Source organism: Nelumbo lutea, chromosome 5 (genome assembly GCF_056320005.1).
Source record: "Nelumbo lutea isolate HS-2025 chromosome 5, American lotus-T2T, whole genome shotgun sequence".
Classification (NCBI taxonomy): domain Eukaryota; kingdom Viridiplantae; phylum Streptophyta; class Magnoliopsida; order Proteales; family Nelumbonaceae; genus Nelumbo; species Nelumbo lutea.
Window position 1 is genome coordinate 59,984,616 of NC_142688.1, and position 18,395 is coordinate 60,003,010.

Consider the following 18,395-nt stretch of genomic DNA (forward strand, 5'->3'; position numbering starts at 1 on the left):
TTTTTCAGAGATACAAGGATATAATGTGGAAAAGGGGGAGGGCGGGGCAGCTTATATAAACAGTTTTAAGTTTAGAGGAATAAATGCAGAATCATTTTAAAGGCTAAGAAATATTTGCAAGCTGAACATGTTTATCCAATATTCAATGCAAACTGTCCCGGGTAACTGCCAAGAGAGGAAAGAAAAGTGGACCAAGTACTAATGTATAATGTCAAGTGGCGTCAAACAAGATTAGTACAGGATAAATTAAAAAACAAAACAGAGCACTGTTAAGAATATACCACCAACCAGTGTCATGGCTCTAGATGGTGGTTGCAGGATCTTCATTTTATAGTTGAGATTGATCGCATGTGTTAAAAGTTAAATATGTAACATGTACAGAACTAGTCAGTATAGACTGATTTCATAAGTGGTAAAATAACAAATTATAGAAGGAAAAAAGGAGAAGCATTAGCCCCTATAACTGGACTCATTCTGTTTAAGGGACTCTCATGCTGCAATTGCAGGATGTCCGAGTCAAAATGTCTGAGTCAAAATGGCTATGTATGCAAGTCCAGAATCCAGTTCAGCACTGTCAAATCTACAATAGCAGCGACATGTATGAATACATTTATATATAAAGACCTAACCCTCTTAACCTTAATATAATTGTGAGTTTGGTAAGCTGTAGAAAGTAGATACTTAACGCCATGAAGTCACCTGTTTGTAGCCAATCTGGTAAGAGTCCCACCCGCAATCTGGTTCTTTCCTCTTCATGGGTGGGCCAGACATGGCAACTTGCTGAAAGGACTTCATTTGCTCTTCCACTAATGTAGTAGTTGCAGGAATAAACAAGTGTCTGATATTCCCTCCCCTGCTTTCCTGCTCCAATGTATTTACCCCTGCATTGAGATCAAGACCGGGCCTTACAATAGTAACATTGCCAGCACCTGGTCCACCAGCAATCTCTGTGATAAAAGGGGCTCTTGGATAGGTGGGTAGAGTACTTGAACCTAATATCTGTGGTATGATAGTGGCCCCACGTGTGTCTATCATATATGGCACAGACGGGTATATAGTGGATGGGAGAGGGACTGAAGGACCAATAGCAAACCCATTATTATAGGAGAAAGCAGGAGATGGAGCATAAGCTAGTGTTGGCTGTAGAGCAACCACCTTTCCTCCTTGCTCAACCGAAGGAATAGCACCCGGCCCAGCCATTAGAAAGGGTTGGGATGGGTGCATAAACTCCTTTCTGTCATGATCATGACCAAAAGCCTGCACAGAATTCAAAGCAGATGTTGGTGCAGATATAACATTATTGGAACCTAGCTGTACAGTTGTTCCCATGATTGAGAAAGCAGAACCATTTAATGCCCCATTTCTCAAACATTGGATGCTTTCACTTGATCTGGGAACATCATTGCGAGCTTCTCCAATGGATGGATTATCATTTAAATCAATATCCCTAACAGATGGCTTCAAAAATGTTGGAGAAGGGTTGCAGGCCCCACTAATGGGGAGATGATGTTTGTTTTCTGTCTTCCATTCAGACGATAGCTGTGGGCTGTAATCTTCATTATCACCAAGACGATTAAGATCCAGATTTAATCTTTCTGCTCGTTTTGAACCAACTTCCAGAGATGACTCACCAGAAAGGAGTGCTGAGGAAACTGAAGCATGCTTTCCTGGGAATAATTCCATTACTGAATCATCTCCACCATCAGCTACATTTAGGTCAATACCCTGAAAACCCTGTGAATGTCTCGAGCTGTAATTGGTGTCATCAGTGAAAGATGCCTTCTCTTTATTGGAAGTCTTGAAAAGTGAGGTAGGCTTGAATGCACTAGTTGCAGCAGATCCCCTCCAACCTAGCTCCCCTTCAAATTTTAATGGTGCCTTAGGCAAGCAAGCAGGAATCCTTGAGGTGGCCACTACAGGAATTGGTGTTGAAACATTTACATGACAAGAAGAAATAGTTTCAGTCACTGATGGATCAGGGTCTGCTTCCTCTGTCTTAATGTCTTCATTCAAATCAAAGCCACGAAAGCTTGTTATCTGGTTATTGGGAGCTTCATCTTCAGGTGCTGTAGTCAACTTAGATGCTTCTTGTTCACGGACACCATCATTCTTTTCATGGACAATTGTTGGACCAATCTCTTGTGACAGGGTTTTCACCCCCATGCATGGATTTTGATTTCTGGCTGATATTTCTGGTTCCATCTCCTCCTTGATTGAACAGCAACTATCTGTCTTCTCTTGTTCACTGCATAGCTCACTTTTGTCTACATTTTCCTCAGAACAAAATTTTGCCTTAGGTCCCAAAGAGTCAGCAGTACTTTGATGGATTGCATTACCATTCCGGTCCTCTATTGAAGAGGAGCTTCCTGAGGCTTCCCTGTAAGTACCAACCTCTTTCTCCACTTCTCTTGCAACCCGGCGGGCCACCTCCAACGCATCATCCATCTCGTATGTGAGTTCCATTTCTGTGTCTTCTCTGGCTACACGTTCTGCATTTTTCTGCTGCAGCAGCCTGGATTTTGGGCCATCAGCCTTCTCCAGGACCCTAGAATTTTCTTCTGCAATTTTTTCTAACACCTTTGCAGCATCACATTCTGTCGAAACTTTAACAGCTTGTGAAGTTTTACCTGGATTACCTTGTTTTCCAAGCAATGTGACAGAAGTGTGAATTTCAACAGCTTGGGATGTTCTGCCAATATTACCATGTCCAAGTAATGCAGCAGAAGTGTCTGAAGTGGCCTTTGGAGTTGCACATGAACCAATTTGTTTTTCAGGCTTCCACTCCATGATTTTTTTCCAATAATCCAATGATCCATGCTCTGATAATCCCCAAGTCATTTTTCTTCCTGGAGATTCTGCTAGGCTGCACTTGAAGCCAATACAGACAGAGTTATTCTTACCACTTCCTTTTTTACTTCCAATGCATGACTCAGCATCCATTGATGTTTTATGGCAGCTATCACTTGAAGAAATTGGAAGGATGACATGTTTTGAGTTGGAGGACGAAGATTCAGTTTTTGAGTGTCCATCATCAAGCCCCAATGGCATCAAGGATGCACCATCTTCACCAGCATTCTCCTGATTAGTTTTCTCTTCCCCAGAAGCCAACTTCTGACCTTCTTGGCAACAGGACATACCAGTCTCTGATCCCATTTCACTTTTTTCAGAAACATGTGCGGAGACAGTCCTTTCCAAGGAACTTCCAGGGGCTTCATGATTCCTTGGACTCCCATCAACTGCAACATCCTTTTCACTGGTAGAAGATGTAAAACCACAATTTCTGCTAGAAGTTGTGCCTGAAGTTCCTTCAGCAGAAATGTTATCTTTCACATCCTTTCCAGCCTCAAATTGCAAAGTGCTAGAACTTGAAATGGATGATGAATGATGTGACTTCCAGCTGTTTGCATCTCCTTTCACACATGCCCCAGGCGGAAAATCTTGAGTTACAGTATTCCCATAACCTGGATGTGCCCCTTCAATTTTTGGCAGCACTTCACCCTTGCAAACACTGCTCTCATGATCAAGACTAGTTTGATCCCTACACTTCTCAAATGCACTTTCTTTATCAGTAAATTTCGCCCATTGATCAGATAAGTTCTTTGCCTTCCCCTGAATTTTTGGATTTTTGTGAGAAAGGAAATTCATAACAGTAGTACCTATTCCACATGCTTTCAGACAATGCTGGTCCAAAGGTAAGTTTATGAGGGCTTCCAGCACAGTACTTATTGGATCCTCTACATTCTTGTCAGAAGAATTTATGTTCCCATACTTCTGTGCTTCTTGAAGCCATCTGTCTAAGCAATGTAAGCCACCCAACTCAATAAATTGCTTCAGGTAATCCATATTCTTCGTAGCAGTTAAAATACCAGCAATGGTGGACAAATGATTAGTTGTTTCAACAACACTTTTTGTGTTGTAGGATTTCTCATGCTGCATAAAACAAACCAGCTTTTCAACACTAGAGATGCTAGCAAGCCCATCCATCATTTCAAGTTGTGTGAAAAGGTCTTCCAGCTTCATATTGTAACTCCCACCTTGGGTTCTTCACACTCTTGAAGACTCAGCGGCTAGGCACCAGATATGATCATATTTTCTGCAGTATTACAAGTCAAGTGAAGGTCAGGCATTCATGCCTCAATTTTAAGAAAAGTACATTTTCTGCAATATAAATTTGTTAAATACATAGCTTACAAAGATATGAAGTTTCTTTTGATTAGGAAAAACATATGAAATTCAGAATTAAGAATGGAAGAACATGAGGCTTTTATTACATTCATTTACCAGGAACATAAATCTCCAGTACTCAGAGAAAAATGGGAAACAAACCAATGCTAACAATGCAAGAAAACATAATTGATGTCAGTTATGTGGCCAATGTCCATCATAAATCAGGTTCTGGCCAGTTAGAATTCCCACAGCTGTTATGCTTTAATGGTCTATGTTCAATGTTCTTTTTCCTTTGTTTTTTTTTTTTTTTTTGAGAAAGGTGGTTTATGATCAATGTTACAGTTGACTCTTAAAGATTTATTCCAAATGTTGTTCCTGGTTTTTCTTCTTTTTCCCCTTTTAGGGAGGACAGTTGATAGGTTCAAATAAAGACCTGTGGCCACAGTATTAAAGATTAAACTTAATACACCTGTTGGCAATATCCAAGACCCTTCAGTAACAAAGTTTACAAGTTTGCCTAGAAAGGACTTGGCCTACCAACTCCCTGTTTAGCTAGTGCATCTGCTATGCCATCTGCAGTTCTTCTCAACCAGCTGAAGTTTGAATTTAATTGCTTTGCAATCACATCAATTTCCCTAAATACATGTCTAATTCCAAGGTGCTCTTTGAGTTGCTTTGCCAGTTTTCCCAATGAATTACTTGTTGTGAGTCACCTTCAATATTCAGCTGGACCTGAATATATCACTACCACAAACCATGATGGTCTCTAATCACTCCCACAATGCCTGCTCTTCCTGGGTCGCCCATAGAGCTACTATCAAAGTTCAGTTTCAGTTACAGCTTGTGGCTTCGTACATTAATTTTCTTATCGTTCTAACATTAGCTACTTTACTAACTTGTGTTATTAAGGTATTCTCTTGAATACCTAAGCAACACAGGGTGGAGGATTTGGCAGAGGCATAGTTGTCAAGGCAACGCCTAAGCAACACAGCTCCCTCGGTGGTTCGCCTCTCACCTAATTGTTGTATTAGCAACAGTTTATTTTTATTATTTTCACCTTTTCTTCTTTTCCTATAACAAAAATAGGGGTTCAGCCTCTATATTTTTTGAATTTTCTATTCTTTCTTCTTTTTCTTCTCATGAATATGTTGATTTTCTATACTTTAACATGAACTTTATACTTTTCTTATGAAAATTATGGACAATTATTAAGGAAATATGGTATTGGAACCTAGGGAACTACCCTAGGATATATGTATTTTACTTATGTTTGGGCTTGCCCTTGAGTGCAAGGAGCAAATCAAAGAGTACCTGGGATCCTATGACTGAGAGGTTTAACAGAAAATTGGCCTTCATGGAAGGCATGGTATTTATCAAAAGGTAGTAAACTAGTTCTATAAAGATTGTGCTCACTTCACTACCTACAAGTATGAGTCAAATATCTTTATGAACTTGCTTTAATTGGCAAGGCTTCTAATTTGGCATGATATAATTCTAACAAATTTCTTCCTTGGAATAAAAAAAAAGAGAGAGAGAGAAGTGCAACTTCTCTCTTTGGAGGATAACTAATTTGCTATAGAACAGCTCCTGAGACGTTGCTTTGAGCACAAATGTAATGTTAATACTTAATAGTGACGTTGGGTGGGGAGGGGAGGTCTAAATACTCGTATGGGACACTTACATTTTTGTATATGATCTATTCTTTTCCAAAAATCAAATAAAGCTTTAATTTTATTGATCAAAAAAATTCCTGGGATGCTGAACGGGTTTAGGCCCATGATAAAGCTAAGGCTCACTTCCACCTGGCCACCTGTTTGAAAGTCAATAGACTTTTCATCCTCTTCTGTTTGAACCAACCGATTCTTTAGGTATGTTCTTCATTTAGAAAATCTTATTTACAGTCAATTTCAAAGGCCAGTTTCTTTATCTTAATAAGCCATGTAGATATGACCATTCATTATAGTAGAATAATAAATAAGCTCTGCAATCTGCCGTTCCAGAGACCTGAGGGGCTGATCACTTTGTACTGAAGTGTTGTTTGTAATTCACCTAAGTATACCTCATTCACGAATTGGTTTCTTGAAAAGGTCTCTTCAAACATGTACCTGACCGATCCCGATCTGCTGCCAGCAAAAAGCAGGTTAACACACTGACAGCAAAGCATCCAGCCAAACATCAAGAACATCTCCTGTACTTGTATGTTACTTTCATGGGAAGATGTTCCTGATGTGCTGATGGATGCCATGCCGTTGGTGTGTTAACATGCATTTTTCTGGCAGCAGATCCCATTGCTACCTGATCCCATTGACTTTAAAACTGGCCCACAAACAGAACCGCCTTTCTGTCCAGGCGGTGGGTCAGTGGTTCAACTTCTAAGTCAAATAAGTCAACATGTGATGTCATAATTAAATAATAAATATATAAGACTTGAGATAATACAAAAAATTTGTTAAAAATTTTGGTGCATCTCTAATATTATATATTATGTGGTTTATGACAATGCAGGGAATCCTACAAATTGAAGGTGTCAGATAGTCTACCAGTAAAGTCGTATATTTTTTTTTTGAATTTTCTGACTTTTTTTTATTTTTTAGCATTTTTTTATAATTTTGCGCCTTGCTTCAAAAAGGTGTGCGCCTCAGGCACAAATTGACCCCTGCGCCTTTTTTGCGCCTTGCGCTTTTAAAACACTGCCAGATAAGCATAATATTAATAAAAATATAAACTTAAAGTTTAAAATAATGTTTTAAAAAACCTATTATCTAAAATTAAAATACATAAACATAAGATGTAATTATGTAAAGCATATTCAAATGAGAATCTAAAAATAAAATCAAACATATAAAACATTTTCAAGCATTTAAAACTTCTAACCTCTTTTTTCACTCAATTGCATTACTTCATGTAGTTAATGTAATGAAACATATTACATTCCTGATTCTACGAGTCGCCTTTGTGCCACGCCCCTCGAGGCAAGCCTAAACAAGTCCACATTAGCTCTTAAATTCTTAGTTTTATTTTTGTGTGAAAACTAAGAATTTAAGAGCTAACATGGACTTGTTTAGGCTTGCCTCGAGGGACGTGGCACGGGGGTCCAAGGGCGGCCCCCAGCCTAGCCGCTATGTTCAAAAAGGCAAAAAAGCGTCAAATTTTCAAAAGGCGCACGCCTGGGCTGAGGCACAAGGCGCACCAGGCATGTGCCTTTTAAAAGGATTGCGCCTAGGACCTAAGTGAGGCGCATACCTTGAAATGCACCTCACCTGTGCACCTAAGCGTGCCTTTTAAATCATTGGTCTCTGACCGCTTGTAGCAAAGATATGGGATTAAGTCCCACCTTCACCTATTATGGGAGGAGGGGTATAGGGGTCTGGGAAAGGGCTACCCCTTGTTGGGTAGCCCATTACCAAAAAAAGAGAGTTGTACAAATTTCAGATCTTGTGATGGGATGTGTAAATAAAAAAATATTTTTATTAGTAATGAAAATGGCTAAAGTTACAAAAAAAAGAAGAAAAAAGATAGTTAATATTTGACCCATGAGGGCCATGACATTGACCAGGTCAAAATGTTAAGCTTTTCAACTAGTTGAGTCACCAGATTGTTGACTGACCAGGTAAACTGCTCAGCTTTGTGGGGTAGTGAAAGGATATTTAGGTGATTAATGATAAAGAATAGAGATGGAGAAGCAAGTAGAAAGCTTGTTGTCCACTAATGAATGAACTAGAGATTAAAAAGGAGGAAAACTCTTGATGTTATAGTAAACAGTAGAGAGATAGAATGCTTAGAAGACGAAATAGTTGAGACAAGAAAAAGAAAGAGAAAAATACCTGACAACAACTAGAATTCACTAAAGAAAACTTGTCAAATCAACTCTTCTTTTTCAATTAATGACCACTTATAGACTTACATGGGAACTTGGATGTCCCTTTACAAACTCCAATTTGGACTCAAAAGATGACCCAGAACAACTTCTAGGTTCTAATTGTTTTAGAACTAAGACAAACCCCCACAAGTAACTAATACACTCAAATAAGGACCCTTACTCCTAAAAAATCTCCAATGTCTCATTACTAATCCTAATAAAATGTAGAGAGAGCATAAATTACTAAAAATAGTTAATCATGATTTTACTATATAGAGCAATTACAAGAATTACTAAAAACAGTAAATCTGAAATTGCAATAAATAATAATTTCAATTTACAAAGAACAGTAAATTTCTGAGACTTAAAACCGTCTTCCTACAACACCTACAAAGTAGAAAATAAATTTAAAAAACTCAAAAAATACCAATATCCCCATCTCCAAGAATAATTCTCAGCTGCAGATATACCTCCCTTTTCAAGTATGGAGTCCATGAATCTTCTATGAGGATGCAGACAATGAGCTTGGCTCCAGGACGAACAACACGGGTTTGCCAACTGTGTGTGAATATCCATTTACAAGATTCCCATAATCTTCTTGAGTTGGGCTGAATCAGTCTGTGTTGCACATGGCTAGATCATCCTGAACAATCCCAAGTTCTTTTGGTGTCTCAATCCTTGATTGCACACTTGCATGGTAGCAGGTCTTTAAGACACTTATTTTTGTCCAAGATAGTGTCCCCTCATGTTGTCTAGCCCCCTCATGCCTCATGTTGTCAAGGCTTAGATAACAAAATTACAACAACATACAACATAATCATGAAACCTAAACCTCATCAAATAAAGACAACTATAAGTTTGCTTATTGGGCAAACTAATGCCTCCAGAAATCGCTGATCAGTGATAGACGTTAGAGTCCAGTAGAGAGCAATACCAAATAAGAGCTTAGCCATTACAGAGTCCATACTAAACTTCCATAACTCCACCCTAGATGAAGTGCACCTTGTTGGAACCACACTGAGTAATATCATTTTCTTTTCCTTCAAGGACATTCCCTCAGTAATGTCCTTGAAGATGCAAATCATTTGGAAGAGAATATTGATGATTTGATCCTACAGGAACATTAAATGACCCTCCAATTCTATTGGGTAATGCCTGTAGCCTTAAACATGTTTCACATCCAAGCACAATATTTCCCCATGGTGTCTGTAGAGGGGCCAAGCAATTGTGACAAAAGGAGAGCCAAACACAACTACCATCCCTCAAAGGCTTTTAAGCCTCTTGCTACTTTGCCATAATGAAACATCCACCTCCACTGCCCCAACAAATATTATACGATTTATTTATGAATACACCACTGTGTACATCATTAAGGAACTCCCTTTAGGATCAAATCCAGCAAAATCACAACCACATGTAAACCTTCCATGTCATCTCTAACTCATATATGGAACATCCACCTCCGCTGCCCCAGCAAATATTATATGATTTATTTATGAATACACCACTGTATACATCATTAAGGAACTCCCTTTAGGATCCAGTCCAGCAAAATCACAACCACATGTAAACCCTTCATGTCATCTCTAACTCATATATGACACCATTTTCCATGTCATATCTTCACACTCCACATGAAGCGGCCACCAAACATACATCCCATGAAGATAAAACCAGGAAAACAAGTCAATACCAACCCTTAACGCCAATCCCAAGTTATAGGGGAATGACGATTCTCTACATCAATTGTCAATGCACTTGTTGACAGTTGACACCAACTAATATATCTTCACACTCCACATCGGCTTATACAGGTTCTCACCCATTTTCAAAAATCCACATCTTACATCCTATTTTATACCAAGACAGCAAGTGTACAAGTTTTAAACCAACTCAAATATTTAAAACCATTTCTTTCACATTGGAAATACATGGAATCAACAGATTCACTCCATATTGAAATATCCAAGCTAGTTGGTGGAAACCAATCAATCAACTGCAAATAGGCATATATCCTTAAGTACACCATTAAGGCTTGCTGATTCAGGAAATGCACACACCTTACAGCCTATTTCGTGCCAAGTTAGCAAGTGTATGTTAAAACCAACTCAAATATTTAAAACCACTTACTTCACATTGAAAATACATGGTATCAACAGATTGACTCCATATTGGAATAGCCAAACTAGTTGGTGGAAACTAATCAGTCAACTGCAAATAGGCATGTATCCTTAATTACACTATTAAGGCTTGCTGATTGAAGAATTCAACCTCATCCAGAACTGCGCCAGATCTTATAATAAATGTTAAAATAAAAAGGGGAAAAAACTTGCAAACCTTTCCATTGGTTGTTGCAACTTGTAACAATTTCCATCATGCTCATAATTTTTATAGCAATGAAACAAGAATCCTTCCTACTGATAAAAAACTAAGAATAAAAGAAAGAAAGATGCTCCTACATCAGTTCAAACTGAAGGCATTTCACCACGGTGATCTATGAGGTGAAGAGGGCACGTACAAATTACAAACCCTAACACAACGGCGCAAAATTTAGAAGGCAAATATAAAAGATATTCAAAGGAAAATGTGTGGTCTTAGTCAAACTCAGAATGATTTGAATGCGCTAGAATTGCAATAGAGTGTATGATAAATCACTCAAAATGTCCTCATCCATCAGAGATAAAAACAAGAGGTTCTGTTTTCATGTATCACTTTCTTCTTTAGATATTGCCTTTGATGATGGGAAGCTATAACCAAATAATCCAACTTTCCAACTTTAAAAGCAAAATGAACAAATCCCCCAGCCAAGCAACCCAGAAAGTGCATGGTTTTATACATTTTTTTAATCACATCATATAAAAAATAAAAATAAAACTTGGAAATTCTGACGATCTGCATCCATGAGCTCTCGAATTTTAATCCTGAAAAGCACATTCACCTTTAAAGCAGACTCTTGACTATCTTAAACAAATTTGATTGATGTAAGGACAAAATCAAAGCATCACTTCCTCAATAGAATCCCCATTAACCATTCAACTAGAACACTACGAATTAATTATCAAGCCATAAGAGGTATCAATTATTTAGCTAAAAAAATTATTTACCTGCAACTGTACAAACTGAACACACGACATGCTAATGTCTCCGACTCAGCAAAAATATTACAGTGACTGCTTAAGCAAACAACGCAGAAAAGAGAGTACCCAAAATGCTCAAAGTATACACTAGAGGACAGCCTAGACGCTCTACCCTATTATCTTAATTCACTTGGAAACATTAATACCCAGCAACCACATAGTCAACTAGGCATGTCCAGAATCCACTTGATATCTACCTAAGAAAAGGAAGAGGAAAGCTTGAAACAAATCAAAATCAAGCTCATCCATAAAACAAATCTAACAAAGAATTCGAGCTACCAGACTCGAGATCCGCAGGGCCTCAATTCTTACTTGGAGAAAACATACAGAGAACCAAATGATACTTCTCAGCCAAGCCAGAACCTCAACCTTCACAGAACAAAAGCATGGAGAACAAAACTAGAACACCCTCCAAACCCCAATTCTCACTGTACATGTGTGTGCGTGGAGAGCGAGAGAGAACGAGAGAGAGAGAGAGAGAGCAACAGAAGAATCTTAAAACCTTCCAAAAAGTTCACGAAACTGGAGTTATACCTGAAATGAAACCCTAACAAAATAAAACATTCCGGCTTCCACAAACCCCTACAAAACATCCGTACTTGACTTCCTCAATCCATTAAACCACCCAAACTCAACAACAAACCCAGAAATGAAAACCCATTTCAAGAAGAAAAGGGAAAAAAACCAAACAAAGATACAGAGACAGATACATAGATAGAGATGAACCTGGTCCAAAATCGGGATGCAGTCAATCCAAAACAAATTGACCAGAAAAAGCTGCCCCGGAGTCGGTCAAGTCCACCACAGCAGCCCTCTCAAAACCCCTTAAATTGGCAGCCACCCAACCAGATCTCCGCACTTTCTTCCCGCAAGAGAGCGACGGCGAGATAGAGAGGGAAAGAGAAAGACAGAGAGAAAGAGAGAAATGAAAAGTCTGAGACAAACTGACGGCGCCGGTGGTGCGTCAGACAGGAGAAAGAGAGAGGACTGACGAGAAGACAAAGGACGAAGTGGGATGGGCAGAGCCAAAGCAAGCCAGCCAGCCAGCCAACCCAACCCAACCCCAGATGTGGGCCCCACGTTTCCTCTCCCCTGTCTCGTGGGCCCCAGAAGCCCCTCCCGTCCTGGGAGAATGGGCCCCATTTGACACGTTCGTGCGGATCACCAAATTATTAGCTTTTCTCTCTCTTTTCCCTCCCCCCGCTTAACTTTTAGTCCATGACTCATCCGTCCGTACTTCCTCCCCGCGACAGCGACGCTCGTTTGTTTAATCTCTCTTTCATTTGAAAGCCCCACTTTGTCAGCTTTTATCCCCTACCCAACTCCCACCATTCCTCCAAACCCCACTTCCATTTTCCACCGTCTGATCAGTGGCCCCATGTTTCCTTGACTTTTCTACTGATACCTATTACGTGGACAACAAGGACCCTTTAGATGCGGAGTACCTTTGAGCGCCCAGTACGATTCGTAGTATGATAGTACAGTGCTTCTACAGTGTAATAGCCAAAAATGCTAACCATACGAGATGAATTTACGATATTCCAAATCTGAGGTGCAAGATGATTTGCAAATTACCAGGCACAAAAAGAAATCGTAAGCCTAGCAACTCAGCATTTTTTATCAATTAGAAAAGGAAATAAAATTAATGAGAATAAAGAAACGTGAAACCAATTACGTGGCACAAGAGACGAAACGGGAGACGTCAGCGTTGAGGGGCATATGTCGACCATCATATCCGCACGAAACGAAACGTGTCAGTTTGACGCTCCCTCTACTGGTGCGCCATCTGGAGTACGTCACATGTTTTGATGAGATGGTGACGACTACGAAGGGCATTTTTGTCCTCTGACGTTGACACCTCGCGATGCGTTCTCCTTCCCCCTGGGTCCAAGCAGCTGCATTAAATTCTCGGCCCAACCAATTAGGCAATGACACGTCGCTTTCGAACGATCTCCCCAAAATGCCCTTACATCTTTCTTTAATGACAATAATGCCCCTATAATGGTGATGGTGGTGGTGGTATCAATCATCGATGGATGTACAAAGCAAGTAGCATATTCGTACTGGCATCACGGCATCTCCTAATGCACCAAGGTTGCTCACCAGGCAAAAGTCCATTCAACGGCTACGGTGTTGCTTGAGGGTTTTGCAAGGGACAGGCTTTCTGGGGGCGGCCCCTGGGTGTCCCTTTGGGCGCCGGATGACCTTTAGGGCAATTGGGTGACGAATTGACCAGACATGACCCTTGATTTGATAGACTCTTATGGATTGGCCACGTTTCCACATCAGCTTTATTCCTCCAAGCTGGTGAGGAGTTGTGTTCTCTTTTGAGGGTTTTTTTATTGAAAAGTGCTGTTTATGGGAAGGGCTCTGTCAATCAATGAGCTATTTAGTGGAAATACTTTTTTTGTCCAATTGGAAACCAATTAATTTTGTTAGGGGAGGAGGATTGGTTTCATAGCCAGCTTGAATTTGTCGATTTAAGCTGTTTAATTTAAGAATTTAACTAATAAGAACATTGCAAGTTGGAGATGATTTATGGTGCATTTACTAATATTGTCTGCATTCTGCATATTAAATCAGATCTCAACCAATAATATTTATGGCGGCTCACTAATTATTGGTTCAGTTTTCACAAAATGAATTTTCACAATTAATTTTTAATAAGGTGTATTATCATATTCAATCAATCATCTCTTTTTTGTTGCACAATGTGGTAGATGCATCATAGGTTTCTCCTTACTGGTGTTTTGTCCATTGGCTTTCCTTTAAAAAAATTAAGAAAAAATGACAGTGAATTAACCAAAAATGATATTTCCGAACAAGATTTTCATCATAACTATAAGCTTTGAAATATATATACTCGTAAATATGCATGTGTATTGAACGTGGTAATTTCAAATAACATTAATAACTTCAACATCATTACTAAAACCATTTAAAAATGATAAATAATAAAAGCATGGTGTGATGGGGTATTTAGATTTTAAATTTCATTTTTATTGTTAATAAAAATACTTCTTATTTATCATATTTATTTTTGTTTAATATGTTAAATGTATGATATTAGAGATGTGCACAAATTTTTGTGTTTTTTATAGTTTTTTTATTTCTATCTATTTTTTGTTTTTTTATTATATAATCATGACACCAAGTGGTGACCTATTTGACTTAAAAAGAAGCAATCTCATTTTGGGCCAATATCACACTTATTTTTGTTTGATATGATAAGCTTATAATATCTTAGATATCTCAAAATTTTCTATAAATTTTATGTATTTTTAATTTTTTGTGTTTCTATCTATTTTTTAATTTTTTATTATTTAATTATGACATCATTGATTAACCCACTTACCCAAACAATTGGACCATTTTGCATTAGACCTAATGCTTCGTACCAAAGTTAAGTCTAATTTGTTCAACTTGGGCCCAACCTCCCACCTGCATTGAAATTTGATACACTTGGGTTAGTCTTGGACTTGGATTTATTAGTTAGCCCCATGACAAAATTTGTCATAAAATATGTGTTTTATTGTATAATGCAAATATGTGCTATATATGTATTTATGATTGTATGTATTTGCTACTTAAGGGATAGGCTTGGGCCCAACCTAAAAAGTAAAAGAGTCCAAATTTTTGAACCTAGGCCTAGGCCTAAGTCGAGGACCGAAAATCAAAACTATCCTATCTAAAATTATGAGTTAGGTCGATTCAAACTCGAGTTAAGCCCACCTAATTTGCCTTCTTATGGACCATTGACCATTATTAGATGCAAAAGCAATTTTTTTTTTAAGTTAGTTTAATTTTTAATTCTATTTATATCCAAGGATTTAAATATAGCAATGGCATGGGTGATATATTATGATACTCCATAGCCTATACGGATTGACATGTTTCCAATCATGCATTTATATGTAAAAAATGCAACTAACATGATTCAAACCCAAATCACCAACGTTAAAGCCTTAATCGCGCCCTTGTTCCACTGGGCCACCTTTCACCTTATGACAATAAGTCTTCACATGTAATGCAGACAAATCACATACGTATGTATTCAACAACTCCAACTAAATAAAAAAGTAATATTCAAAAATAATATTTTGTAAACTAATAGAATAAATAACTTCTTAAATCCACATTTATATCAAAAAGTGGTTTTTAAGCTCAATAAATTTATATGAATTAAGATATTAATAATAGAATAATTATTTTATTACTTAATATTTATAAATTTGAACGTGATATGTATCATAAAATTTTATAAGTTATTAATTAATATTTTAATTTGAATTAAATAAAAGAATATATATGATTTATAAAAATAAAAATATTATCTACAAAATAGTCAAGAATATAATATAAATTAAATTTGTCAAATAACTAAACTACTTTTGGCTCAAAAATGATTTTTTATTTTATATAATTTATAAAAATAAAATGTTGATAATGAAATAATTATTTTAGTAATTAAAAATTAAGAATTTGCATACGATATGTGATGGAGGGTGATTTGGCCCGACCTCGTAGCACAGGGACACGTGTGTGTGACCTAACTCGATGAACAGCTCAGCCTAGCACCACAACCGTAACTCGACAGGAGGGACCCGTTGAGTCCAACATTGGCCACTCCGCGGGTTAAGCGACTCGCCAGGAGGGACTCGTCGAGTCTAACATTGGCCACTCGGCGGGTTAAGTGACTCGCCGGGGACTAGCACCCGACCGACCTTGACTCCCACCAAGTGTGGGAGATCCCGAACTCCTCTCAGGGCCCAAGCTCCCCTTGAGACTTGAGCTCCTCCTAAGGGGTCCCGAGCTCTCCCTTCCTAAGAAGGGAGCACCCCGGTTTTTGGCTAAGTGTCCCGAGGGAGATACCTCGGGGCAACACTGTCGAGACTCCTGTTCGAACTTGCTTAAGGTCCGCCTCCAATGTGGGCACCTCGGCGTACCTCGGCACCTTGGTGCAAGGCAAACCTGCCCCAAGTGGTTCGGCATACAATAGCTCGGCAGGCTGCAGGGAGATCTGCCAGACATCCATGCCTGCCTGATATACGTACCTACCAGATCCGATGGCAGGGCTCAGATCCCTTGCCAGGCGATGTTCTGTTTGCCGTCTCTGAAAAGCATGACGCGCCTGTCAAGTCTGTACCTTGCAATAGCAGCTTGTGGCAGCAACCTGCACTTGCCACACCTGCCCTGGCAATAACGGCTAGGGCTGTGGTGGTTATGCCAGATATGATTGAGCTTCGATATAAAAGAACCCCAACCCTCACGAGGCAAAGGTATTGAAGTTAGCACTTTCAGCACTCTTAACTCTCTGTATCTTCTTTGAGCTTTCCCTAGAGTTCTAACTTACCCATTGGAGTGTTCCCTCCAGGAGAGCTTCCCAGGAACCCTTCATCTTCTTCTTCCTCTCAGGTGTCGTCCATCACAGCTAGGAGCTAACTCTCAGCTAGTTAGGAGTGCCCAGATTGTGCAGCATCATTTGGCACCGTCTGTGGGAACGCTTCAAAAGGCCTTCCTCTAACTTCTGTGAAACTTCCCTTAAAGAACTCATATCATCACCATGGCTTCCTCCAGCAACTTCGGATGTCGGAACGTCCCAGAGGAACAACTCCAGCTACCCACGTCTGCATCGGGCAGTTCACCGTCCCCCTCTCCGTGGACGGGATACCTAGTCTGAATGTGCCCCTAACAGCGGCTCCCGTGACCATTCCATTACCCTCTACCATTGGAACAACCTTTGCTGCACCCACCATCCTCCCTCCGATGGCCAGCCAAGGTTAGTTCGAAGACATGAGGGCCTGTGCGGTGAACAAGCGGTGAACACCTAGGGGGCAGGCGACCACCCAACCTTTGCTGCACCCACCATCCTCCCTCATGAGGGCCTGTGCGGTGAACACCTGGGGGGCAGAGCCCTCGCTTAGAAAGCACTACGATAGGGGTATTACTGGCTAACAATGAAGGCAGATGCGACTGAGCTCGTCAAAAAATGCGATAACGCCAACATCCACCACTGACCCGCCACCGACCTAAAGTACCTCACTAGCCTGTAGTCATTTGCACAATGGGGGATTGACTTACTCGGACCATTCCCACCGGCTACAAGACAAAGGAGGTTCCTAGTGGTGGCAGTTGACTATTTCACAAAGTAGGTCGAAGCTGAACCCCTTGCAACAATCACAGCTCGGAATGTGCAGAACTTCTTTTGGAAGAACATAGTGTGTCATTTCTGATTACCTCGGGTACTGATCTCAGACAATGGTAAGCAGTTTGAAAACATCAAATTCCAAAACTGGGGCCGAGACATGGGGATTCAACAGAACTTCACCTTAGTGGCGCACCCTCAAGCAAATGGTCAGACGAAAGTCACGAACAGAGCTATTCTCCGCGGACTAAAGGCGTGACTAGACCGAGCTAAGGGACTATGGGCAGATGAGCTGCCTAGTGTATTATGGGCCTATTGTACCATAGAAAAGACCACCACAGGAGAAACCCCCTTTAGCCTCACCTATGGAACCGAAACAGTCATTCCAGCCGAGATCGAAGTTCCCTCACTAAGAGTAGAGGCGCATGATGACAGGGCGAATGAAGACGAGCTACGCACGAACCTCGACTTGCTTGAAGAAGTACAGGACCTCGCATACATCAGGACCGCGACCTACCAGCAAAGGGTAGCTCGATACTATAACGCTAGGGTCAAAAAGTGGACTCTCTGCGTTGGCGACCTGATTTATCCGTAAGGTTATGGTGCCTGAGCCTGGTGTTGGCAAGCTCAGTCCGAACTGGGAAGTACCCTACCAAGTAAAGCGAGTACTCGGGGAAGGAGCGTACGAGCTCGAAACCTTGGAAGGGGAACAAGTACCTCGGGCATGAAATATTGTCAACCTAAGGCAGTATTACCTATAAATAGCTGAGTAGACCACGAGCCACTCTCAGGGCTTAAGGGCCAAAATGTCGAGCTAACAAACTCCGGCATAATAACCTAGCCACCTTTATGACGTGAACAAATTTTAAGGGCCACCACAGTACATGACGTATCGAGGATGCAAGCAGACTGATAGATTCTACGACGCTTAGCTCACCTCGGCATAAAAGTAGAAGACAGTTCGGGCATATGCCTTACTATGCCTTACTTTGCCTTACTGTGCCTTACCATAAATCACTGAATTGAGTAGACCACGAGTCGCTCCTAGAGCCTAAGGGCCAACATGCCGAGCTAACTAAAGACCTCA

The 18,395-nt window shown here is 40.0% G+C and overlaps 1 protein-coding gene across 2 annotated transcripts; it reads right to left on the minus strand.

The window, feature by feature from the left end:
• Positions 1-267: 267 nt before the first annotated feature.
• LOC148852653 (uncharacterized) lies at positions 268-12,190 on the minus strand. Of its 2 annotated transcripts, XM_088947726.1 has the most exons (3): positions 11,890-12,190; positions 700-4,093; positions 268-580 (listed from the first exon to the last, which is right to left on the minus strand). In XM_088947726.1, exons 2-3 carry the CDS (start codon positions 4,018-4,020, stop codon positions 575-577), a joined length of 3,327 nt encoding a protein of 1,108 aa, XP_088803852.1. In that variant the 5' UTR covers positions 4,021-4,093; positions 11,890-12,190; the 3' UTR covers positions 268-574. The 2 variants fall into 2 exon arrangements, with proteins under 2 accessions (XP_088803852.1, XP_088803851.1); XM_088947725.1 differs by having other exon boundaries at positions 483-4,093; positions 11,890-12,184.
• Between the last annotated feature and the right edge of the window lie 6,205 nt (positions 12,191-18,395).